This window comes from Capronia coronata, assembly GCF_000585585.1.
Source record: "Capronia coronata CBS 617.96 chromosome Unknown acBCG-supercont1.4, whole genome shotgun sequence".
Taxonomy (NCBI): Eukaryota; Fungi; Ascomycota; class Eurotiomycetes; order Chaetothyriales; family Herpotrichiellaceae; genus Capronia; species Capronia coronata.
The window spans coordinates 1,018,485-1,043,476 of record NW_006912896.1 but is presented as its reverse complement, the minus strand read 5'-3'; the positions used below and the strand labels follow the sequence as shown (position 1 = coordinate 1,043,476).

The window sequence follows — 24,992 nt, the reverse complement described above, 5'->3', positions numbered from 1 at the left end:
TAAGTCGAGTTGAGAAAACAGGTCATAAAGCAAGAACGCAGGGTATCGTATCCAAGCACATAGCCTCGCTTCGCTGTGATATCAAGGAAAAAGACCTTTTTGAGCCCCCGAGTTGTCGTCAATCGTCAATGTCATAATTATCGTCAAATGATGTCGTGCTCTACCTCGCCGGTTTCATGCGGCGATACTCTTCGCCGAAATCGTCGATGGTCTTCGCAAAGTCTTCTGCGTCTGCACCAAGTCAGCTTGGACTGAAGGATACCTTTGCACCCTTCAACATGTACCTTGCATCAATTCAAAGTCGAGAAAGTGTTCCCCGCTTGCCGCGATATGCGGCGAATACTGCGACGAGAAAATGCGGCGCTGAAGCTCGGCCAGGTATACCGTCGAGCTGTTCTTCGACCAGCGGTACCAGGTAGGAGAAGTAACATTATGTGTGATGAACGCCGTCCATATCGGAGTACTGCAGGATGTGTCAGTCTAACGATAAATCTTGCATGAGATCGCCCGCTCACTGCTGCATTGCTCCATCGAGAACCGACGCCTCAAGCCGAAGGGCATCCGTGCTCTTGTCCCGATACAATCGCAAGGCGTGTTCGTACCCGCTGTCTCGTATAGCCCTGACCTAGTCAGCGTTATGCAGGCCTGTCTCCTTGCGCAGTCGGGCGCATACCCAGCAAAATAACTCGTGTCCCCCTTCAGCACATGGTCCAACGTATTGTTGCCGGGCTTAGGACTGTCATGGGATCGTAGTGACAAAAATGTGCAATGGAAAACCACCAGCCCTAGAGATATATCAGCATCGCACCAGGCATACTCTGGTCACAGTGCTCACATTCATACGAAGTGAATTTGAGGCTGGCCCAACAAGTGCTGGTAGCTGTGACAGTTGGACGACAAAGGTACAGAAATGGTCCGGACCGTCGTATGTGTAGTTCATTGAGGGGCAGGCAAGACCACCGAGTTCCCTTTTTGCTGTCCGACCATTCGCATACCAGCTTGCAACGATAATCGCGAGCACGAAGGTAGAATTTTGTCCGAATGCCACCAGGGAACTTGCTACTTCATGTCAGCCTGTCGCCCTCATCGCCGGACGGTACTAGCCGTACATCTGAAGTATCCTGTCAAATTCGGGATCAGGAAAGCTGCGGCCCCTGCCAGAGCTTTCTCCGAAACAGCGCGAGCTGAACGTACCCGGTCAGTGGCCCCTTGGAGAACAAGCCAGAATGAGATCACTCACGGTAGAGGGTCATCCTCCAGAAGGGTGGTAGGTAAGTTATCAAAGATTTTAGAGGCCCAGTGGCCCGTATCTGGGTCAGCACTAGAAGTATGACTCAACGTAGAAAAGGTCGTGGTAGGGGAAGACAAGGCGGGTGGGCTGGGAGCTGCTTGATTCTGGAGAGTCTGGTAGCTGCCGTGCGAAGACGCAGGAGACATTGGCCGTTGGTCCTGTCGAGGCGGCCGCACACGCTCGTGAGATGGACGTTCTCTCATGCCTACCCAATGTTAGTCCTCAGGGTGACACCGCTCTGGACAACGCTACCCGCCTGTTCGCTGCGCTGGGACCAGGGAAAGGTTCGCAAAAGCCTCTGCGGCCGAGATCAATCGTCTGTTCTCACGCTGCAGGGACCGCAGATCGTAGATCTCATGGCGCAGATGTTGTAGTTGGTGCCGACTGTAGGATTGCCTGGCACCGAAAATGACTGAGCGCTCGTGACTGCAGGGCAAGATGTCCGTCGCCTACCTTCTCAACACTCTACATAGGGCACAAACAAAGAGTCGATAGGTCTCCAGACGCATAGGCAAAGTCTGGTTACCCATTGCAAAACAATATCGGGTGATGTCCTTCCACGCATCTTGATAATCGGCTCGGATGGGGTCAAGAGGAATCTTGCCTAGAATTGTCCAGATGTCCTGGAGTGTAAATGCGACACTGTTCTGTGCCAGTCCCAAGTCATCAGCCACTGGCCGAGTGATAATGTCTCTGACTGCGTCGATTTGGATGTCGAGTTCTCCCAGAGCCCAGCTCAGATCGTTCAGTCGTGTGATGGCCAAGGTGATTTCCTGCACATGGTCCTGATCAAATTTCCTGACCACACTCAGAATGTCCGCAATTTCCTGGGCTCTGCCAGCCTCTTCGCGAAGTATTAGATCCATGCATGGTAAATCAAGATGCAGATAACGAAGTTCGAGAAGTACGACCGATCGAGAGCGCTTGTTGATCAGGCTCTGTTCGGTGTCAACAAGACTGGGCGGCTGAGTCGATGAGACCGGGTGGTATGAATCGCTCGTAATACGCGGAGACGACCCTCATGCAGGTTGTTGACGTGTCAAGCGGACAGCAGGCGAAGCCGATGGTAGAACGCTGGCCATGCATGGCCTACTGAAGCATGGCACACGCCGATTTGTCCACCCAGCCTGGGAGAGGATACCTAGGTCGGTTGCAACGCAAGCTCTGATGTGGTTCCTGTCATGCTCAGTACCAGCCCTAAATGACCCTTGGGCCCCCTCAAGCTTTGTTGATATCGCCGACTGTTCTTTGAGAAGACTAGCTGACTCAGAAGTGCCGTTGACCCTCGAGATTCTTCTCATGCCAGTGCCAGTGCCAGTGAGACAGCAAACGTAATGCGTCATATTGCAGGTTTATTGCAGCCTAAGCCTGGACACTCGCTCAAGCTTCTCACTGCATGGCAGAAGTCCGACAAGTGATCACTTACAAGCGGTACGACGTGTACTTGCCTTTCGAAGGAACGCAACTGGACCGGTGCATGGGAAGTATGTCCTACCATGCTACGGCGGAAGCGTTGTGTAGTCGTGAACAGCCCAGTCCGAGTGATGTCTCCGGTCTGCTTGCAAATGCTGCAGCAGGTGTTTTGAGGCCGACAATGGATTTATTGAGGGATCAATTTGAAGTATCGGTGGAGATGGGAAAGGAGATCTACTCCATATAGCTGGGGGTTAAGAGCAAGCGCGAGAGTCGCACCTACGCCTTGTTGCTGCCTGAGGCGACACCTTGGCTGGCTAAGCCACACGGGTCAACAACTTCAAGGGGCCAAACGGGTCTTTCGGGGTCGATAGAAGGCATTTAGTACCGTGCCCCCGCGGACATGATCAATGGAGGCCAAATTTTGACGCCTTGCAGGTCGACAATAACACGGCTGGCGAGGTTCTTGAAGCGATACGCTCATCTGCGCAGCGCGCGAGGTTGCACCATGTTTATGGATTAGGTGTCTATATTCTTTGGCCACTGCATCCAAGACGCGTCGCTGTTCGACGCGTTCGCTATGGTTTGAGCCGGGCAAAAGCCACGGCCCAACAGCATTGGCGAAGAAAAGAGGACGAGAGCGGAACAGTTCAGGTACGCAGATGATGCATTGCATAAAGAGCTAGTATACAGCAAGTACCCTGGTATGCTTCACACATATGATGTTGCAGCTCGATCATGGTGACTTCGGCGGGACTGTTGGGCGTCCCGCGACAACTTCTTCCATGCTCGATTGTTTTTGCGTAGCACCCTGCAAACGAAGCACACCGGCCCCTTCCACGACTGACTCCAGAAACCACGCCTCCCAGCCGGTCATTGCCAGTGAAACCATAACGACAAAATAAGGGAACGGACGGCGACTATCTCAATGCGTTTGAGACTGACGACACTAACGAGGTAGTAGAGCGTCGCGCTGTTTATTCGTCGTCATCGGAGGCGTCACCGCCAGCCTAGAGCCTGGTTAAAGGAATGCTTGAGGCGATCCAGCTGATGGCTCAGACTTACCTGGTACTTCGCCTTCTCATCTTCATACCGCTTCTTGTCGGCTTGAGCCTTCTTCTCATATGGCTCGCGCTGCTTCTCGTTGAGAGCCTTCCATCTGTCGCCGAGGACCTTGCCGACTTGGCCTGTGGACGCGATTAGTACCTCTGGCGTGAAGGTGCAGAGCAGTGGGTGGACGTACCAAAGCTAATGCCTGGGTTTTCCTCACGGACGTTCTCACGTTGCTCGTTGGCAAAGAACATGTACGCGGAGAGACCTCGCTTGGGCGCGTTGGGGTCTAGCCATGTCAGTTGCGCGTGCCCGACGCGGGGCCAGGTTTGTTTACTGACCCTTCTTCTTCTTTTCCGCGCCGCGACCCTTGGTCTTGGTTGACTTAGCCTTAGGCATTATGGTGTTTCTAAGAGGATTCGGACGTCTGGAAGAGGTCTCGAGGGTTGCAGTCTGCTGTGTAAGGCGTCAGTAGGTTGTTGATGGAGTTGAGCTAGGGTTATGTAGGAGCGCAGTGGAGGAAATCAAGGTTGTGGAAGGACAAGGAGCGACAGAGGGCACAGGCACTTGGCACAGCGAACAATGCTGTTCTTGTTTGAGTGATTGCAGGCAGGACAATCGCGACAAGCAGGTAATGTAGTCTGTTGCGTGTAGGAGGATCGCGCAGGCAAATGAAAGCATGGGTGTTTTGGGAGAGTGCATTCGCGGTCAAAACGCGTCTTTGCCCAGGGTTAAACGCATCTGGCGAGCAGATGGACTGACCAAGGATGCAAAAACGCGTCAAAGAGCAGAATTTTGCGATGCGAACTGTGGTGGTGGTGGTTAGCGATCCTGGCGCCGGCGGCGATGGCGTTGGCGATGGCGACGATGAGGTCGCGAGTGAGCGGAAACAGGGTCGAACGATGATGAGAAGAGCATTTTTGACGGGGATTTTGACAAGAAACAATGTGCGACAACAGATGAAAGTGGTGGGCAACGAGGTGGTAGTGGTAAAGAAGAATGGTGAGTACTTACCAGAAAGGCGTATGAGTAGGAAGGGTGGGCGTAGAGTGAGTGCACAGCGAAATGGGCGTGTACAGCGCAGAGGAAGCAGTACTGTGAGAGAGAGCAGTAGTGGTAGGAGTTGGTAGTGGTAGGAGTGGGTGGGAGTAGTAGTAGTAGGAGTAGTAGGAGTAGGAGGGAGTAGGGGGGGAAGGGAGATTGGGAGGGCAGAGTGGTAGTGGGAGGGCGCGGGTGACTGACTGCGACTGCGACTGCGACTGGCACTGGCGACTGGGCGAATACTGCTAGTACAACTGCCACTACGAACTGCGGGCCGGCAGTCAGCACGAATCGTGTGCGCGAGCTGAGGGCGCAGGGCCAGGCCAGAAGTGCCGTGCCAGGCGCACACAGATCAATCGATGATTTATTGCCATGCTACCACCAAAACACCGTGCTGCCAGTAAACCACGTCCTGCTACTGGTAGGTGACTGCAAATCAACCCATCAACCTGCGCACTGCATGCCATCATCAATCATCCAGCTCCATCACCCACGGCATCAATCACTGCATCATTCCTCAGCCTCCCCTTCTCCCCCTTTTGCCAAACGAGCCACCTCTCGCTGCTCTCGCTACTTACTACCTCCTGTGAGGTTTTCGCGATAGATCACTGCTGTCAATGCCGCCAATGCTGCCAAACTGCGCTCTCAGATCAAGCTGTAGCTATTGTTTTGACAACTTACCTTTCCTACCATTGGCACTAGCATATTACTACTGCACTACTACTGGATAGCTACCTACAGGTATCTACCTACCTAGTACTAGATTTTATTATTATGATTGATCTGAACGTAGTCTGATCTCGTACTCTCAGCTCACGCTGCTTCTCCCCTTCTTCCTCTTCCAGCCACCTTCCTTCAACCCACTAGTAGTAGTGAATTGTCATCTGACGTTACTACCTACTCGCTATCACTACTAGTAGCTGCCTTTACTACCTACCTAGGTCGGTACCTAAGTACGTACTCACAAAGCGCCGAGCACGATACTACGAACTTGATACTCGCTATCACTGCCTAACTACTACCACGTACCTACTGCTGACAAGCTACTCTTGCCCCTGCGAACTCTTCCAACCTGCGTTCTAGAACTTTTTATCTGCTCTCCCCTTCTGCTCCGCTCCGCAACCATTCACCTCACTCGTATCGGCCACCGTTCCTACTACACACTACCCGCAGTGACGATGTCCTTGTACCAGGATTAGAAGCCTGTGTACTGTTGTCATCTTATGCTCCTTGTACAGCTCACGGTACGGATCTCCATACCTACCCGAGGTGCCTACCTACCTAAGGTACCTTAGGTAGGTACTTAAGTCACAGTGCTTTTGAAGAGATATATCTTTGGCAAGGACATTGTCTGCGAGTACAGACCTCCGTGGTGGACAAGATTCCGTAGTATAGAGCCAGCATCCCATCATTCCACTTATGCGGCTGCAAACCCGGAGGTCTGTCTGCTGGTGGCTTCCTCAAAGACTGAGGTTGCTCCAATAACGTACTACTACCTAGGAGTGTCTACCTGAGTGTACTAGGTACTACTATCTGATACGCCTTGGTCCTACTTCCCTTACAGGACTTGAAGTACTTGGATACTAGCTGTGCTAGTACCTTGGTAGGTGAGGTAGGTAGATAGGTGTGCGAGAGTAGCGAAGGTTCACAGCACCAGGATGTCGGGTTGGCCAGGGCAATGCATCTCCAAGCAGTGTGTCTTTCAACGTTGGGGAGACTGGGCTGGTGGAACGCCGACAAGCTATACCATGGTAGAAGGGTGTAGGAAGTGGCAGACCCAATGTATCATCTACTTCAAATGCAAGAGGGTCTTTATGCTGTGCCCTCTAGAAATTGGGGAGGGATGTGCCGCATTGGACCTTATTCTCTCAGATTGATGACTACGTACTGTGTGGTAGCGAAAGTCGTCCGCGATTGTGCCCTGCAACGGCTGTTCTCCCAGCCGGAATCGTCGACGTGAAAACAGTACATGATGCCCTTCTCCCTTCATTCTTCATCAGCCACCATCCTGCCTGCGACGGACTACAGCCGATATTCCATGCTGAAGAGCTTGTCCCAAGCCCTCGATTTCGCCGGCGAAGGAGAGGAGGAGCCATCTTCTCCTGCGGTCCGAGGTTTCGCTGGACTTGCTGTCGGCGTTTGATTCATGGGTGCCATTGTGTTCTGCCTCAACGGCGACTGCGACGCGCGCCTCGACGGCACTGTGGAATACACAGCTCTCATGTTTGGGGAAGAACGCGGGTTCAGCGCAGGATGATGGCGGATACGCTCACGCGCAGCTTCTGTTGGTTCGGCGTGGTTGTCATGTCTCCAGCTTGCAGGCGATGATGCCAGGTGCGCATGCATCCTCGTCATGGACGCAGAGGCAGAGGGAGACGGAACAGGGCCAGTCTGTTTTTTTTCTCGTATCAGCCAATCTTCAAGATTCCTTTATGGGCCGAGCAGGAGATCCCTCCTCACCACTTCGAAGACCTGTGCCTCCTCTCGGTCCGTCTGGCTGGCCGCGGTGGGCTGCCGCACAATGCTGGCCGTAGCGGTCTGTGTGCCGGACTTGGGTCCTGGCTGTGCGGCGTCCTGCGCGTTGTCTCCGTCTGCACCGGCGTCAGCTTCGGCCTCAGCGTTCGCTTCATCGGCACGGGCATGAGACTGCTCGGCATCGGTGTCGCTTGAGATCGGAGCCAGAGGCGCTTTGGAGGGCACGTCCTTAACACTACCTCCTCTGCTAGCGGCCAGGACATCGTGTTTGCCTTTGAGATCCACGCTCTTTTTACTCCCCGAACTTGAACGGCGGCTGTCAAGGCTCTTAGTCAACGTCTTGGTCACCATGTTCGCTGTTGCGCTTGCACTGCCCATTCCACCGCCGATGCTCATGCCTGACTTGTGCTCCTTCCTTCCCATCCCCATATGACCTTTGACCTCGATGTTCGATGCTGTTACGGTCGACTTGCCGACAGACGGCGTGCCTGGGGCCCCCAGCTTTTCTTCAGTAGCATCGATCATGTACCATCTCAGGCCGTCGGACAGTTCGAATGGGTTTTCGTCGTCGATTGATCGCATCGATCCTGCGTCATCCACGCTAGCCGTGGTAGAGACGTTGCCGCGCATTCCCGTCGACAGGCTACGAGATAGATCAACCACGCGCTCCTCGATCTTGGTGATTCTAGCCAGCAGCCAATCGCGAGCCTGAAGCTTGTGCGCATCCTGCTCGCGAAGGAAGTAGTGGGGAGCCCCGACATTGAAGGCGGCCCAAGGTCGAGTCGCCTGGTTCCGAGTCGGAAGAAATAGAGCAAGGTCGCCCTCCTTGAAACTCCGATATGCAATCTTGTCGTGTGCTTCTGCTTGACTTCGGTGAGTTCGCTCGCGATACGCCCGTGATTCCTTCTGGTACTTCTTGGCCAGGCTCTCAACATCTTTGTAGCGCTTCGTAAGGAGGTCGATCGTGCTGTCGATATCTAGTCGCTGCATGGCAGTGAGGAAGTTGGTATATTTGCCTGACTCGGAATCCGGATCGTTGTCAGATATCCAGTAAAGTGTTTCCAAATCTGAAGGGTCCGAGTAGTGCTGTGCCGGGACCGAGCCTGAAATGGTACGCTTCATCACGGATGCCCCTGTACCTTCGCCACCGCTGAGGACGACACTCGCATTGACTTTCGATGCGCGCTTAATAATCAATGTATCATCCTGTCTCGATACTGAATAGCCAAACTGTTCTAGCATGCGGATGATACGGTCGTGGTGATGGAAGAGGCGCTCTGACAACTGCTTAGCTTTCTCACCACGGCTGTTGAGGTGCTGCCCCAGTGTCTCTTGTCGTTCAGCGGCTGCTCGTGCAGTACGTGTCAGGTCTTCAATCTCATGTCGCAAGTGCTGCATGATGCCATCGTCCTCGGCTTTGCGGTCCATGAGTTCGGCGACCTTTTGTTCCTCTGACGTGAGCTGTTGTCTCAACGCCCCGGATCCCGTCTCGCCTGCAGCAAATTTCTCCCGGAGACTGTGTATTTCTGCGCGTTCACTCCCGAGCTCAGATCGCAAGGCTGAGATCTTGCTACGTTCCTGCTCAAGGCTCTCCCGAAGCTCGTTGGATCGCGTTTCGGCATTAGATAGCTCTGCTGTCAAAGACTTGATTTGAGACTCGTTGTGAGTTACTTTTTCCTCCAGGGATTTGTTCTCTGCCGTTGCAAGCTGCAACGATTCATCCAACCCCCGGGCGTGGATGGCTGCGCCTTCGGACAAGATCTCGAGAGCATTGACGAGACGCCGCAGATCTTCTGGAGGAGAGCCCGCAGGGGAGAGATTCGAATGCGCACCTTGCAGAATGGTGATGATTTCCTGCTGTTGTTCCTCCATGGCTCTGAGTTGGTTCGCCAGAGTCATGTTCTGCGCTTGTGCAGCAGCTCGTTCATCTTTGACCTGATGAAGTTGGCGATCCAGACTGGCTGCTCTGTCTCGTTGCACGCTGACTTCCTTTTGAGCAATTTCTAGCTTCCGCTTCGTCTGTGCCAGATCATCAGCCGCACTCCCACTCATCTGTTCAAGTTCATTCCGCAGATTAAGAATGACCTGATCCTGCTCCGTGCGCAGATGGTCTCTGGACTCGTTGAGGCGGTCAAGCTCGTCTTCTGCTTCGTCCAATTTCACCTTAAGCCTATGCACCTCATCGTCCAGCAGCTGACGTTCCTCCTCGAATTCTTGTTTCTGAGACTCAAAGTTGGCCATCAGATCCTGCTTGACAAGTTCGGCTTCATGCATCTTATCTCTGCTCTCAGAACTTGAACGTCGTTCGGCGTGAGCCTCCTCTTGCAATTTGTGAACTTGACCTTCCAAAGCAACGATCTTTTGCACCAGCGACTTTTCATCTTGTGTACTAGACAATCGCCGATGAGAGAGGGACGATCTTCGGGATAGATCGCTCTGTCTGGTGAACGGACCTGGTGAAGGGGTCTGTCGTTCGAACTCTGCGGCACTGCCTGGCACGAATATCCCACTGTTAGGTCGGCTGAGCTGACTTTGGCGGTGGAGGAGGTCTTCCAATTTGCGCACTCGACTGTCCGAAGCCCTTAACTTTTCTTCCAGTCGGGATTTCTCGTCCTGTAAATTCCTAACCTCGTCTCCCGTGCGTAGAGCCGCACTCTGTCTGAGGTCATGCATGCTTCCATTCTTGAACGGCTTCGGCCTCTGTTTTCGAATCGGTGCATCCAGGTCTTTCATTCGCTGTGTGAGTACTTGAACAGCGTCGTCGATTCCCAAGGCGGTCAGGTCGTCAATCCAAGCAAATATCTCATCCCTGCTCACGAATGGCCAGGAGTTTCGTGGTGATGATGCTCTCAGATCGATCAAGGGGTCTTTCGCGTTCAAGTCCTCATCCAGGAACTCGTTGTGTGCTGCTGTCCATTTCTTGCGGCGTCGTTGCTCCTCTTCGGTCTGAAGGGACAGATCTTCGTGGAGCATGTCAACCTCGGCCCTCATCCGCTCGGTCCATTCGGATCTTCTGGTCGCTTCCACTAAAGTGGCCCCGTATACCAGAGGTAGTTGAAACACTCGGTTCAGCAGTTGTAAGTTGTCGTCGTCGTGGAAGTCCAGATTTGTGGTGGCAGATTGTGCTTCAGCCAGACGGGATTGAAGGCTGGAAATCTGTTGAAGTGTCGAATACCACTCGCTCGAAACGGCCTTTCTGGCTTCTGACGCAGCGTTGGAGGCGTGAATGATTTCTTCCACCACGGCCACGAGGGCTGGTAGCAGCTCCTTGGTGTGCACAGCAGCCTTTCGAGAGACCGAGGCAACTGATTTGGGATTATCCTGCATTTGCAAGACATCTTCGTAATCAGAGGTGATCCGCTTAGCCAATGTCTCAGCTTCGTCGAGCAGAGCGTTCGTGTCGATATCCGCAACTTGCGTTGGTTGGCTGTGTGCATCGGCTGTACCGGTCTTCAGCTTGTCCATGTCTGCTTGCAACTTTCTGAGCTTTTGCTCGAACTCCACTGAGTTCTGTTCGACGCTATCGGCCGCGGCTTGAAGCCCAGCCCGCTCAACCAAGTCTATCAGAGTACCTATAGGTGGAGTGGTGTGGCTGTGATTGTTCTCGGCTTCCTCCGCAGAACGACGTAAGACTCTTGCAACATCTTCACGGACTGGCAACTCCGCGAGTGCTTCGGCACGTGCTTGCCAGTGCTGGAGTATGTCTTGATGCTCTTGCATGTAGTTTTCCGCCCACTGCTGCGTCTCTTCGAACCGCTGCTGTAAACTGGTCACACTAGTTTGCAGATTGTCCAAGGCCACCTGCATAGATCGGCCGATGACTGTAGTTTCATCTGCACATGTTTCGATGTTGTCCACGCCTGTCCTCGCTATCTCGAACGCATTCAACGCCCAGGCGCGTCTGGACATGAACAGATCCTTCCATACTTTGAGGCTATTCTCGTCGGCAAGAGAGGAAGGGGGGGCAGAGAGCGGCTGCAACCCGAGGCGGTCTCTGGCGGGGGGTCGAGAGTCAGTAGAGAGGAATTGTTTATCGTAGACATAGATTTCGGCTTCGTTGGATACGTTCTTGACGTTCTTGCCGCGGGCAGTCATCAAGATCTGGCGCCCGGCCGGGACGCCTGCGGTGGATTCGATCCATGACCGCAAGTTGTCGACGCGAGCATTCGAGTCGGCGTTGAAGGCGAGGATTTGACCGGTGTGAGAGATGTAGACTTGCAACAACGCCATCCCCCATTCACCTCCTCTGTCATTGTAGTTCTGGGTGTAGTCAGATCGATGACTGATGGAGGCATCTATGCCAGCATTCGGCATGTTCAGGCTCACAGTCTGACCCATGATTGTCACCGGTGCATGAATTGGGTTTAGCGTTGTTGAGAGGATCTGGTTTAGCGTGTGAGATGGAGTAGGGGCGGCACGTGCTCTGGGTATTATTAGTCAGCAGCAAGACGTTTCCCTCCATTCACTGGGGAGAGTGAAGACCGTTGGGCAGAAGGTCTCACAGCAGGGTGCTACAGTTACGGGAATCTTGGTGCCTGCTTCTTGCAGACGCCTGCGGCATACTATTTAATACTCGACAGCCTGCTAGATAGCCTACTGATTTAACAAGAGATTCCGTGGTGCTGGACAATGCTTGATACTTACATCCGGCATCAACAAAGAAGTCTACGAAATAGTTCTGCGGGCAGTGTTCCTGTCCAGCTGATATCGATCAGAAGTTGCGAGAGAAAGAGTGGCGACGATGTTTGTCAGGGGGCACAATATAACAAGACAGAAGGCCAGGCTCGGTGATGGGTTTGTGTTTGCGTATTTGCAGCGCTGGACATTACCTAATCTTTGTATCATATCTAATCGCTGGCACCTCAAGTACCATGGATATCACCGACTGTTGGGCAGTATCACAGGTACCAGTAGCCGAGGTTGGTAAAGTACGTACGAATACCTAATGAACTTTGGAGGTACGGCTGATGACTGACAATTTACGCCCTGAGATACTATTCTAGCTGCTGTTTGGTCCTGATCAAGGATTTCCTTAATCACATTGTCGGTGCAAATGTCGTATTGTCTGCTCTGAGGCAAGTCTCACGGTACATCCACTACGTAAGTACTCTGTATATCTATCCCCAGTTCTCTTATCGCCCGTGGGCTCCACTTGCCCAAATGGAGTGTGTTGGACTGGCTGTCACTACATATATTATCTACCAAGTATCAATTAAGGTCATGAGGTTCCTTCCGCGGACCTCGAAATCACCTCGACAATTCATCATCCATCAGTTTAGTCGTTGAAAAGCACCAGTAACGGTGCAATAGTGGAGGGTCACTGGGCGAGCCGTTCATCATGAAGAACCATCTTCCTAACATCGAGAAGCCCTCCTTTATGTGGCACCTGAGGTCGTTGGAAGATATCAAAGCGGCTTCAGGGTTTACGCTCGCCAATTACATGAACATTATCCTTCTTGTTGTCTTTGTCTACTTCGCTATCCGGCAAGCCAGGGCGAAACAGGTGAGTGTTATTCTGCCTGATAGCCTTTGCGTTCCATGCTACATGTACATTGGGTTGGGTCGTTTTGCACTGTCTTAACACACACCTTCGCAGCAAGCAGCAGAGAAGGCCGGCTATGAGAAACGGTACATCCGAGCCCCAGAGTTCCCTCCAATCGAGGAACAGCAAGACTTCGACTGGAAGACGACGGAACCAATTCCCCCTCCGCCATTGAAATCCAAATACTTCTTGACAATGGGTGAGTTTTGTGCTATCCCTCCTCAATCCCGGCCCCTGCTCGCGAGTAATACACTACCCGCCTATCCTTTCCTCCCTTTGAGCCTTGTAGGCCATAAAGGAAAGGCTAACTCCTAGGACGAGCCGACTCTGACGACCCAGGCCTTGAGAAATTACCGCCGTCGGAGCTGCTCTTGATCGACAAGACATACGAGGAGCGCATTGCGTACCGGCGCCGCATCATGGCCGAGCAAGGCAAGCACATCGTGAACGTGAATGATGACCTTCGCATCCGCCCGGCCGTCGTGGAGCTCTACCAATTTCTCCTCGGCACGTACCTCCCCCTCCGCTTCCCGACCATGTTCAAACTGCACGAGACCGAATACGAGCAGGGCAAGGCCTTTATGCTGGAGAACTTTATCACGGGCGCCTTGTTCCCTGCGAAAGTGACGGCGCAGATGTCTACTGAACGTCTTCTCGAAACCCTCGGCCGCACCGTCGACGAAGACTTCCTCTTCCTCTTGCCTGAAGAAGACAGCGACGATCCCAAGTACGTGCTGGAGGCGTACGTCATAGCATGCGCTTCCGGGTTCGACCCGGCCGAGAAGATCGGGAAGCGTCTCGCAGACATCCATGGACCCGTGCCGGGCTACAGTGACAAGTTGGAGTCTAGCATGGACCGCTTCTTCTCCAAGGTCGAGGTCGGCAAGTATGTCAAGCGGTCGAACTGGTCAGTCACGACGGACGCCGAATTGTTCACTCCGGGAAAAGGCTCGGTACATGCGCACGAGGGTGACGACATTGAAGAAGTCGACCATGTTAACCTCGATACCACCTTTGTCCGCTGCGAGCGTCAGACTCTGCATCGTCTGCCCAATTCGAAGGCACTAGTCTTCGCATTTCACACCTATTTATATCCCATCAAACAGATCAAGGAGGATGGGGCCGGTGAGGAACTGGCCCTTGCCATCGATGGTCTCAGACTGGGCAATGTGCCGCAGATGCATTTCTACAAGAGAGGTGTCGTTTGGGGCGAAGCGGTCAAGAGGTATTTGAGGAGCTGAGCACGCCTGTCTAGTCAGGCCTGGGCGTATGTGTAACCTTGGCCCGTGATATCGCTGCATGATCATTCAGATCCGGCCCGAACATGAGGTGAATGTTGGGTATATATTTTCCGCAGCCATACATGACTTTGAGCTGTCCTTGCACTTTTGGATCTGTTCTATCGCAGACGCTCAACCACTTTGATGAGATCCGCCGTCACACCCATCGCCGTGACCTCCCCGCCGGCGCCGGCACCCTGGATAACTAGCGGGTTCGCGCCGTATCGTTTCGTGTAGAAGCAAATCAGATTATCGCTTCCCCTAAGGCTGGCAATCGGCGTACCCTTCTCCACCATCTCCAGCCCAACTTTCACCTTCCCAGCGGCGACGTCGACGGACCCAACGTAGCGAACCACTTTGCCGGCCTTGGCCGCTTCATCTTTGTAGCCTTCCATCTCACTGTCAAATTCAGGTAGTCTCTGCATGAATTCGTCACTTGATTTGGCGGTCTCCAATTCCTTGGGAATGAGGCTCTGAACCGGAAAGCTGTCGGGGCCTTGTACTTTCAAGCCTGCCAACCTTGCAAGGATGGTCAACTTCCTTGCCACGTCCATGCCATTTAAGTCATCTCGCGGATCCGGCTCCGTGTATCCCGCCTCTTTCGCCTGAGCCACAATCTGCGACCATTTGCCCTTTCCAGTCCCATCAGCAGGGGCGAAGGAGTTGAACAAGAAAGACATGGTGCCTGAGAATACACCCTCAATGCGCGTGACCTGGTCGCCTGTCGCCACCAGGTCCTTGAGCGTGGAGATCACAGGGAGGCCAGCCCCAACGCTGGACTCATGGTAGACCATGGCTTGGCAGTCGGAGGAGTCGACGGCGTCGAAGATATCCGTCCATAATTGCAGACTGCCCGAGAATGCTTTCTTGTTGGGCGTCACCACGCTGATGCCTTGGCGCAGGAAGGACGGGTAAGAGTTTGCAACATCTTGATTCGATGTATTATCAACCAGGATGGCTTTGCCCGGAGCGGATGAAAGATAGGTTGTCAACTCGGGAAGTGAGAGGAGTTTGGATGAAGATGAAGGCAGGTCAGAGGCAGACACCGGGTCGTATGAGGACGTGTAAAGTTGTTTCGAGGAGCGAGAGAGGAAGATCAACGTCGGTCGGAGAGAGGAGGGGAGGGAAGCGAGCTGAGACAAGAAAGCTGTTCCGACACCGCCGACACCGACGACGGCAAGGTAAAGCTTTGAGGCTGGCATTTTGTCAGTAGGTAATATAGACTAAGCCTGGCAGCATTGAAATGGTGAGCAGCTGGTAGGTTGCACTTCCGGAGAAGCAGTTTCTTAACAGCATCATTTTTCTTTGGTGAATGACGCGGGGTATTTTCAACAATGCAGGAACATTAATTGTAGTGTGGGGAAGTTTTCGCCATATCATAAACAGAAAGCTGGTCCGTATGCCAGCACACAGCATTTCTTTAAGTAGACACAGGTCTGTTCACTCGGAGTCTCGCACACGGCGCAAACAGAATGCTACCTTAGGTATTTATCATCAACCCTGATATTCGAGACCCGGCAACCCAGCCTGGCCACCGATTTCCTCCCAGAACGTGGCATAGTCCACTCCTTTCTTGGTAAGAAGTTTCTTCAATTCTCGGAGCGCCTCGGCCTGCCGCCCTTCGGTGAAGCCTCCTGGTTGCGAGGTCTCATATTGTACAATTTCAATCCAGCGGAAGAAAACATCTTCGGCCCCCAGACCTGCCAGCTTGGCCCTGAATTGCTCCAGCATATCATCTTGCGGTCCCTCCTTTTGACTAACGTGTGAATCCTCATGCACTCGCCAGATTAGCCACTGTTTCTGGTAATACACCAATGCCAAATTTTGCAAGTCCTTGGCCTGAACAGTCCCTTGCTCGACTAACCTGTGAGCATCCAGCATCGCCTTGAAGTCCAGATCCCAGTCTTTGTCGAGGAGAAGGTATCCAGTCTTTGCGAGGGTCGACGTGCGCATGGCCGGGTCGACTTTGACCTTGATGGTCAGTTCTTCATCGATTTTCCAAGTCTTGACCTGCTCAGGCGTGTCCCCCACTAGCAACGGTGTATCCCACATTCTTCCTCTTCGAACGATGATCTCAGTCTCCTTAAACCCCAGAGTCCATCGCCACTGCCATGGTCCCACGAACCTAGAGGTCTTGCCTCCGAAGAAGAATTCTCGCGGCCAGCTGCCGACAAACCCGAAAAGAGCATAGTCCACCATCAACAAGATAGTTCTAGAGCTGATTGTGTTCATGAGCTCGCCCGCCTTTGCCGTCTTTGTATCGACGGTGTAGGCTGTGTCATAGCCGAAGATGGTGATAATTTGTTCAAGGTATACCGGAACCGCATAGTAAACGCGGACGCACAGCCCAAGAATGAGGAGAAGGTTCAGTAGCAGAGGTACGACGAAGACACGCTTCTTCAAGCTCGCCGGCGTGTTGTCCACGTGGACGAGGTATATATGGTCGGTGGGAAGGGTGGAAAGGAATGGTCGTATAGAAATCGGGGCGTATTGGAACGGCGCAGGAGGGCCAGAAGGAGAGGTAGGCGGCGGCTTTGCACTGGACGTCGGCGTGACTGTAGACTTTGCAGCTCGCTTTCCTCCGGCGCGAGCCATTTCAATAGTCTAAAAGAGTGCGACTTGAACCTGGCATCACCGGCACCTGTTGCTGCAGGGTTTGACTTAGGTTTGCAGAGTCCATCCAGATCATGGTATGCATATTGCAGGCCAAACGCTGAGTCATTCAAGGCACGTGAGTGGGACGCCATCTAGCAAGCCTACAGGATGTACTAAGTACACGTACCTACCTTAGATAAGATAGATCGCACGTGATACTATTTTAGCCAATCATGAGAACGATATGCAGATAAGCGCCAAGCTACCTGCTAAACAGTCAAGGCAATGGAACAGCACCCAAACGGGGATTCGTAAACACTGCCCAAGAGTGCGGTTCTGACCGACCAGCAACTCCAGTCGGGTAGCTCTTCCTTGGGATTGAAGAAGAAGCCGATTGAAGATTGGTCGGGATGAGCTCACCGGCTTCCAAGCGCATGCGCCTGTCGACGTCGCGATCGTCGCTCTCTAGCCGGAAAAGTTTACAAGGAGGGCAGTCCTCCCTTCCGCGTCCGGCCTCTGCAGTAGGTCGTCCTGACATCTGGTGGTTGGCAACATTGATTCTGAGACGTATCCCAGGCGGGACAGAGCAGACATACTAGCACACAGCCTACTTACGACTTCATCACAGGCGCAGCGGATGCGAGCCCTGCGCAACCACTCCGCCAATCGAGGCTGCGCCAGCCGTCGGTGTCACGACAAGGTGTGATAAGCGCGCACGGATTGAGCGGCAGGAGAGTACTGATGACTTCCAGACCATGCTCACGATGAGAACCTACGGGCTCGGATAAACTCTCTCGAGTACGAATTGAAAAACCTACAGCAGGAACGGGGTCTATTGACACTACAACATGACAAAGAGCTTCGAGAACAACAAGCCAAAGCTGAGGCCGATTTCAAGAAGTATCAGGTGTGTATGGGAGGTCACTATGTTTGACTGTGGCTGACAGGGCTAGGCGGCTGAAAGCGCAGCGCAAAAGGCGACACAGCGACAAGAGGCGCTTGCCAGAGAACTACGTGAAGCGCAGGACCAAGCCATCAATGAGAAGGCCGCCTTAGAGCGAAACTTACGCGACTTGCAAGATCAGAACTCGACGCTCAAGGAAGACGCTGAGGATGCGCAAGCACGATTGGCCGATCAAGAACGCCAGTACAAATACCAAATCAACGATGTCGAAGCGAAACGTGTGGCCCTGCAAGAGACTGTAGATGACTTGAAGCGGGAGCTTGAAGAGGTGACTCAACATTTCGACTCAATACAGGCACGCCTGTCACAACGAGATAACCAAGTCGACAGCCTCGAAGCCGAGGTGGCCGCACTAAAGTCACATTCCTCAGACACCGAGGCCTTGAATGTTTTGCAGAACCAACTATCGGAGCAAGTGGCGCACATCCGGAGACTTGAATCGACTAACAGAGAACAAGTCGGCGAGCTGCGACGACTGCGTGAAGCTCATCGCAGTGTTCAGATTGTGGAGGAGCAGAAACATGGGCTTGAAATCGAACTACAGGTCTTGAAGGACGTGGAAAGACAACTGGGTGAGGCTCAGATACAGAAAGAGATCCTTGAGGACGAAAAGCGAACATGGACGACGCTGCTGGAAAGCAACGGAGACGAGAACGACTTAAAGTCTCCTGAAGCCGTGGTCAAAGCTCTCATACAACAACGTATCGAGTATGCCTCGGTCATGGACAGGCTGGGTATGGTGGAGAGCGATTTGGCGGAGAAAGACGAGATCATCAAAGCCCTCGAGGGAGACAAGGCATCATTGAGGACCGAATTGGACAAGCTGAAGTCGACCCAAGCTGTACCGGTTGATGCAGTCCCCGACAACAAAGCATACAAGCGTTTAGAGCGGCAACGAGTTCTTGCGGTCAAGGAGGTCGAATACCTGAGGGCACAATTGAAGACCTTCGACACGGAGGAGACTGTGATGATGGACAACCAGAACTTTGACACCCAGCGCAGCGAGCAGATCAAACAACTAGAAGCTTTGGTGGATCAATACAAGTCCGAGGTCCAGACACTCCACTCCGATCTCTCGAAACTAGAGTCCGCGCCTCCAGCAGTCTCGGCACCACAGAGCGAGCCAAGAGGAATCAAACGGTCTGCAGAATCCCAGGAAGCCGATGAGGAAAGCAATTCGCAGTTGGGTGCACTGTTGCGGAAGAACAAAAATCTCCAGATCGCGTTGCAAAAGACCGCACAGCAGTCGCAGATGTTGGCAACGGACTTGCAGGCATCCAAAGCACAGCTGAAAGCGTTGCGGGAGAGCGCCAAAACACGAGTCTTGCAGCTTCGAGATAACCCTACTGCCAATGCCGAGGCCATCAAATTGTCTACACTCCGAACTCTTAAGCAGGAGAACGCCGAACTTCTTGCCCAATTGTGTGGGGAGGGTCTTCAGGACGTCAAGATGGTACCTACCAGCACCGTGGATGCACTCAAGCTCGATCTGAAAGACATGGAGATGGTGGTGGCCGAAAAGGAGAAGCGCATGCGACGACAACGTGAAATCTGGACACAGAAGGCAGCCGAGTTCCGCGATGTGATTGCTAGCGTTCTGGGCTACAAAGTCAATTTCCTCCCCAACGGCAAAGCAAAGGTGTCAAGCATGTATTACGGGCGCCCCCACAATGCAGACGAAGACAGCGATGATGAGGATGAGGATGAGGATTACATTGTTTTCGACGGAGATAACGGCACGATGAAGATTAGCGGAGGTCCAGAAAGCGCTTTCGGTGAGGAAATCAGGGAGCTAGTCAACTTCTGGGTGAAGGAAAAGAAGCAAATCCCCTGCTTCCTAGCTGCGATGACGCTGGAGTTCTATGAGAAGTTCGCAAGCGGCTCAAGGCTGGAGGATCAATAAGCTATACTACCACAAAAATGCATAGACCCAGTCCACCCTGAGAACATTCCGCTCTTCGCTCTGGTCTATGGAGCATATGACTGTCAAGAGTAGTCTGGGAGACACGGAGGCACCTCGCCTCCAGCACTGCCAGATTCCTCTACTGGGATGAAGTATCCATCACATGAAGGGCAGTAATGCTCGAGAGCAGAGTACGAGTTACGGAAACCTTCGGCACTGCAGTAACCCTCATCTCAACCTTAGTAGACGACATATGCACTAAGCTAAGTATAGACTAGCTTCTTCATTTATAGTATGGCGCCGGAAGGCTTGTGCGGCCCGCCTGGTGGCTGCCGAGGCTAAATATCACATCTTCATGTTGTGTCGGTGCTTCTTGCTCTGCTCGTCTCTGACAACTGGGCAAAATACATTATTCCACCTGCCCAACAGCTCTTGGTGCAATGCTGCTCAAACCCTCGAGCTGATAAGAGACCTCTGGAGGTTGCGCAGCGAAACCACAAGAGAGGGTGGGCTATCCATGCACTGACGTCAACAGGAGACCCTCTATCTGAACTTCGGCAATCTTCGATTCGATGGTGCATCGTAGCGTCAAGCATGAAGTGCCCCGAAGTCGCCGTACCTGACTACACAATATGCCACCTCAATTCCTATTCGTTAATAAGGATGCCGGCAGTGCATCCTTGACACGCAGCAACTCTACAGAACAATCGTCCATTAATTCCCACGTCCAGAGGGGCCGAAAGCACAATCGATCCGCCTCCAGCCGTGGGCGGTATAACCGCGGATCCAGACAAAGCTCGGCTCGAGAGAGCTTCAGTACCATGGTCGATTCATCTGAATCTGATGTGGCCACTATAAGCTACGATTTCTCCGGCCTGCCAACGAACAAAGAGTCAAGTGAGGAATACGATGCCATCGAATCATCGTTGCCTTCTCGACCTCGCTCGCACAGCCAACGTCGGCGTCGTGGCCAGTTCGAAAAGTTTCAGCCGAAGAGAACTCTACGTAAGAGCATCGATGGGTCCCGGAGATACGAGCTTTTTAAGGACTCAAAGAAGGATGGAAAGTCGGTTGTACTTCTGAATTCCGCGCATCTTTCCAACTCTCCAAGAGACATCACCCAGATTTCGAGCACATCTCTCGATCCATTTTCTCAGTCGGTGGTCAAGCTCGACGCTCATGTTGCCAAACTGTGTTGGTATTTCTGCGAAAAGTATCATCCCAGTGTTTGGAGCGCCGAGAGTCGGACGTCTCCTGGCGGCTCGTACACTTATCAACATTCCGCGCCGGCCGTGATTCGACGTGCAATGCAGAACGAGGTGGAGATGAATGCTATTCTCGCCTGTATGGCTGCCAGGATCGAGAATGTAGACTCGATACCAGGTCAAGGTACTGACAAATACATGGGGAACGCTCTTACGGCTGTGAGGCGCCGCTTTAGCTCGGCATCGAGACATCAACTGCTTCTGATCATCTTCCACCTCTACGCAGGAGAAGCATACCGGCAGAACTATACCGCAGCTAAAATACACATGCGAGCAGCGAAGGCATTGTTTGCCTCTTGGGGCGGCCTCGATCAGATCCCCGATCCCTGTGTGAAGGAGCTTTTCATCATCGGTGACGGACACGTGTCGGCCGTTCTCCTGGAGCCTTGTGATCTCCCGTGCGAATATGATCCTGGCTCATACTGGAGTGTCACGCCGCCGGCACTTCAATTAGCTCAAGCTCCAGATCTCACCAGTATCGCCCCAGCCCTCCTGGATAGGGTTACCGCTGGCGATTTTCCGGACGACCTAGGACAGGTGATTCAAGAGACGGCAGAATGTGCCTGGGTCCTACGCCACGCAGCAACAGGGCCGGCAGACGCCACCAAACATGCAGCTAGATGGCTACAATGGCGGCATGCAGCTATCAGGCATCGTCTGTTGTCTATGAAGCCATCAAACCCGTGCCACGACGCTGTGCGGGTTGCTCTTATCATGTGGATTCTTATTTCGATGGTGCTGTTGGGTCTACAGAGATTGGGATGTCTGATTGCTCCGAAACTGCGAGCAATATTACATCGACAGGCTTGTGCCCTGGCTCGGTGGGGAGATTTGGTCGATGTGAGGATGTGGGTTCTGAGCGTCGGGGCCATGTGCTCCTCAATTGGCGGAGTGGAGGAAGAATGGTTTCTGGATCAGCTGCTTGCGACAGGTTTGGCAGAGCAGATCCGACAGTTTCGTTCCAAGCATCCAAATTTGGCGACGATCGATATTTTGAGGACATTTCAGGAGAGGTTCTTCTATCATGATCCCATTCAACAAGTCAGGCTGAAGAGACTAGCGGACCTGCTCGAAGATCCAATGGATCACCCGACCTCGCGGACCAGCTCCCCTGCTCCAGAGAGGAATTCAAGCTCTCCGATATAAGTGGCTCTGCCATTAACACAAAAGAAATGTTGGAACTTGTAAAGCGTGATACTCATGCTCCCAATATCTCGGTTAAAGGGACTCTCTGCACATTATGCTTGCAACGATTGCTACAATGGCTACATTCAATATGACTTTGGTCAACAGAGAAGGGACGCCAGCCGCAAAAGCAGTGCCCTAAATCATCAAGCTTGGTGGCGAGACAAGGCGGCCCATCTCACTTTCTTACCCTGCAGAAAACGACCAAATGAAGTCAGCCCGTTGATGGTATCCGCAGCCATCTCCAGCGGTGACCCATTAGCCAGCAAGTGTCAGGCTGATGCTGAGAAGATATCTTCACCGTCTCATAGATCGGCCACGTCTCTCAGAGAACGTGAAAGCTGAAGTCACAATGACAGGTCTGTTGAACAACGCGTTTTGGCGGAGACAACCTGCCCCATCCGGTGAGGATCTAGCACTCGGGCGGAGTTGTATATTAGTTGTGGCAGCAACTAGACGCAAGATAGCGAGCCTGACATGTATCACGCATCGTCCAGCTCGCAGGTTCGGCAGGCTCAACGGTGCGGCAGACTGCTTTCTGTATCATTACGTGTCGATGTTATGCCAATCCCACGATGGATTTAAGTACAGACCCTCTGGGCTGGATTGACGGCCTAACCCTTAGGCGACGACCTAGCTCCAGACGCGAAAACGCGCTTGTGGATGTCGATGTTGGGATAGACATATGGCTATGGAGATTGGGGAGCTCAATTCGTATGAAGACGTGGGTCCTGTTTTTGAAAGCTATGTTCCCTCAGCAATAATGCATACTCGAGATAACGAGAAGTGTAAATCGCTGAAGCCAGGTGCCTGATTCTACATATCCACGAGTATTCTTTTCTTTCTCTGCTGCGACTTATAGCTTGGTTTCTTCTTTGTTCCTCAGGCCGCGGTTCTTCAAGGGGTCAAAGTGGCTTGATTCCCAAAGAAGACCTACCTTAGGTAGGCGACTGCTTGTTTATATTAGGCGCTTGCGGGGGGGAGCCGTTTCGCCTGCTTGTGGTTGCGCTAATCGAGCGTCCGCCGATGCTGAAGATGCAGTGGGCGACTCAAAGCCCGAAAGAGATTAATTTCATCTGAAAAGATTGGCGTGGGACTATCGGGCCACGCAAGCCCACTGCTGTTGTCAGCAGTTGATTTGAAAAGGAGGCATGGGTCACGGGATCTGGAGCCGGAGATGGAGAAACATTGTTGCGGAGACTGCGCTTGCCTGCGATTGCCCCCTGATCGGCCACTGTGGCACCGTGCAGTGCCAGGGCAAGTACCTACCCACGAGCTCACCTTTGTCTTGACTTCATCCATTACTGTTCTGACCAGCTCATAGCATTACGGTAGGCGGCATCGACGAATGGCTGTTGTGCTGTTTGCCCGAGATCCCGGCATGGACTTTTTGGAACAGAGACCTCTGTTATCTTCACGATACTAGATCCCCTTCGACGGTTCCGTCCCCTCCGATTCTCCGACGGTCCATGGACCCTTGCGTGGACAGAAGCGAAGCTACGAGCTACAAGCGGCAGGTGTCTATCGCACACACAAGAAAGAGTCATGGACGCTTGGTGGTAAGAGGACGACATGCAGCACGCCGTTCCAGAGAGTATGAGGATCAAAGAAGCCGAGGTGGGAAAGATATGCGGATGACTTGACTCGCATGCCGCTCAATAGGTGCACATGCGAACCAGATCACCTCTCTCTTTCTCTATTGCTCTCTCCCGTGGCATGATTGCTTCGGCCAGATTGTCTGTTTTTCTTGCCTCGCCGACCCTTTTCCGACGTGGTATTCGTGTCCCGGTCTCCAAATGCAGGCTGCATCACTGAAATTTTCGAGTTCATCAAGTTGCAGAGCGTACAATTCAGACCTCCGAGCAGACTGTGGCCCTGTGACAATTCCATAGCTATCAGGACCCGACTGAACTACCCCATCATCCCACAGAAAATTCCTACCGACACGAGGTTGCAGGGACAAATCGGCTAAACGGACGCACTATCGCACCCGGCAAAGACCCTCGGGCTTGACGACGGAAGACTCTGCGGATGGCATGCAGGGAGGACGAGTGGTCAACAGCGGGATGGTCCCACGCCATGCATGCAGAGCACACAAAGATTCCCCGGCAAGGACCCTCTGGGTTGCACATATAACCCTACCGAGGTTTGCATCTACGGAACTTGTCGCAACCCGTCCAAGAGGTCGAAATAACGATAGTCCGTTGCGCTAACAATCGATCCAGGGATCAGAGAAGGGAGCCGTGCCTTGTCATCGCTGCTGACTGGTTGCTGCATCCGGAAAGTGCACCTTATGGTCCGCTACCAGCAGCCACCACGGTGAGCAAAGTAGACTTCGAAAAGTCGTGATGGAGAATACATCGGACATGTCTTTTGCGCAAACCCTCTCGTTGGTCGATTGTCGGCGCCAACAGCCATTGTCCGGACCGCAACCCAACGTGTCAAGCAAGGATTGTATCAAAGTTGCCGGCGCCATGATCAAGACTACGCACGGTCTGGCATCCACTACTTAACACGCAGCCAGTAGGAAATGGCTCGTCCCTTACAGACTTGTCTCTTGGCAATATAGCGCCAACCGTTCCGAAGGAAGAACCTGCGGTCTTTAGCGGAAAGCCAGATGCCGCCAAGCTAGTACCTGCAGAAGCCTCTTCACCGTGCGGGTGTATAAGCTGCGATGGTGTGTGGGTGAACTTCTACAGAGATGGGATTTGCCCGAAAAAATGCTATGGGAAATCCACTCCATAACCCACATGGCAATGGCCCAGGCAACACCTTCCTTCTTTCAGTGCTTTGCGCCGCAACAACGTTCGCCTTTGCCCCTCACAAATGCACCTTGCATCTAGAATACAGAATACTTAGGCGACATCCCTGCCAGACAGGTCTTGGAGAGCGCCACTGACAACGACTCCGTGAGAGGTGTCACCCAGGAAGACTCGGACAAGCAGATCCAGCCATCAAACACCATGCGCCAATGGTATGTGCAGGTCT

General features: G+C 52.9%; 8 protein-coding genes across 8 annotated transcripts; 3 read left to right on the top strand and 5 right to left on the bottom strand.

The window, feature by feature from the left end:
- Positions 1-160: 160 nt before the first annotated feature.
- A1O1_04934 (uncharacterized protein) lies at positions 161-2,157 on the bottom strand (the record flags this gene model as incomplete). Its single annotated transcript, XM_007725823.1, has 9 exons — positions 161-231; positions 285-463; positions 516-620; positions 674-785; positions 836-1,059; positions 1,110-1,184; positions 1,241-1,489; positions 1,544-1,687; positions 1,745-2,157. 9 exons carry the CDS (start codon positions 2,155-2,157, stop codon positions 161-163), a joined length of 1,572 nt encoding a protein of 523 aa, XP_007724013.1.
- Positions 2,158-3,703: 1,546 nt separating this feature from the next.
- A1O1_04933 (non-histone chromosomal protein 6) lies at positions 3,704-4,008 on the bottom strand (the record flags this gene model as incomplete). The annotated part of the gene is made up of 2 exons (XM_007725822.1): positions 3,704-3,891; positions 3,948-4,008. 2 exons carry the CDS (start codon positions 4,006-4,008, stop codon positions 3,704-3,706), a joined length of 249 nt encoding a protein of 82 aa, XP_007724012.1.
- A 3,217-nt stretch (positions 4,009-7,225) lies between these two features.
- A1O1_04932 (uncharacterized protein) lies at positions 7,226-11,608 on the bottom strand (the record flags this gene model as incomplete). Its single annotated transcript, XM_007725821.1, has 1 exon — positions 7,226-11,608. One exon carries the CDS (start codon positions 11,606-11,608, stop codon positions 7,226-7,228), a length of 4,383 nt encoding a protein of 1,460 aa, XP_007724011.1.
- Positions 11,609-12,608: 1,000 nt separating this feature from the next.
- Positions 12,609-14,053, top strand: A1O1_04931 (uncharacterized protein; the record flags this gene model as incomplete). Its single annotated transcript, XM_007725820.1, has 3 exons — positions 12,609-12,773; positions 12,867-13,011; positions 13,128-14,053. The coding sequence occupies 3 exons, from the start codon at positions 12,609-12,611 to the stop codon at positions 14,051-14,053; spliced, it is 1,236 nt and encodes a 411-aa protein (XP_007724010.1).
- A 158-nt stretch (positions 14,054-14,211) lies between these two features.
- On the bottom strand, positions 14,212-15,294 carry A1O1_04930 (homoserine dehydrogenase; the record flags this gene model as incomplete). Its single annotated transcript, XM_007725819.1, has 1 exon — positions 14,212-15,294. One exon carries the CDS (start codon positions 15,292-15,294, stop codon positions 14,212-14,214), a length of 1,083 nt encoding a protein of 360 aa, XP_007724009.1.
- A 292-nt stretch (positions 15,295-15,586) lies between these two features.
- On the bottom strand, positions 15,587-16,687 carry A1O1_04929 (uncharacterized protein; the record flags this gene model as incomplete). The annotated part of the gene is made up of 1 exon (XM_007725818.1): positions 15,587-16,687. The coding sequence occupies one exon, from the start codon at positions 16,685-16,687 to the stop codon at positions 15,587-15,589; it is 1,101 nt and encodes a 366-aa protein (XP_007724008.1).
- Positions 16,688-17,097: 410 nt separating this feature from the next.
- A1O1_04928 (mitotic spindle assembly checkpoint protein MAD1) lies at positions 17,098-19,554 on the top strand (the record flags this gene model as incomplete). The annotated part of the gene is made up of 4 exons (XM_007725817.1): positions 17,098-17,208; positions 17,264-17,387; positions 17,440-17,594; positions 17,641-19,554. The coding sequence occupies 4 exons, from the start codon at positions 17,098-17,100 to the stop codon at positions 19,552-19,554; spliced, it is 2,304 nt and encodes a 767-aa protein (XP_007724007.1).
- Positions 19,555-20,186: 632 nt separating this feature from the next.
- On the top strand, positions 20,187-21,965 carry A1O1_04927 (uncharacterized protein; the record flags this gene model as incomplete). The annotated part of the gene is made up of 1 exon (XM_007725816.1): positions 20,187-21,965. The coding sequence occupies one exon, from the start codon at positions 20,187-20,189 to the stop codon at positions 21,963-21,965; it is 1,779 nt and encodes a 592-aa protein (XP_007724006.1).
- Positions 21,966-24,992: the final 3,027 nt, after the last annotated feature.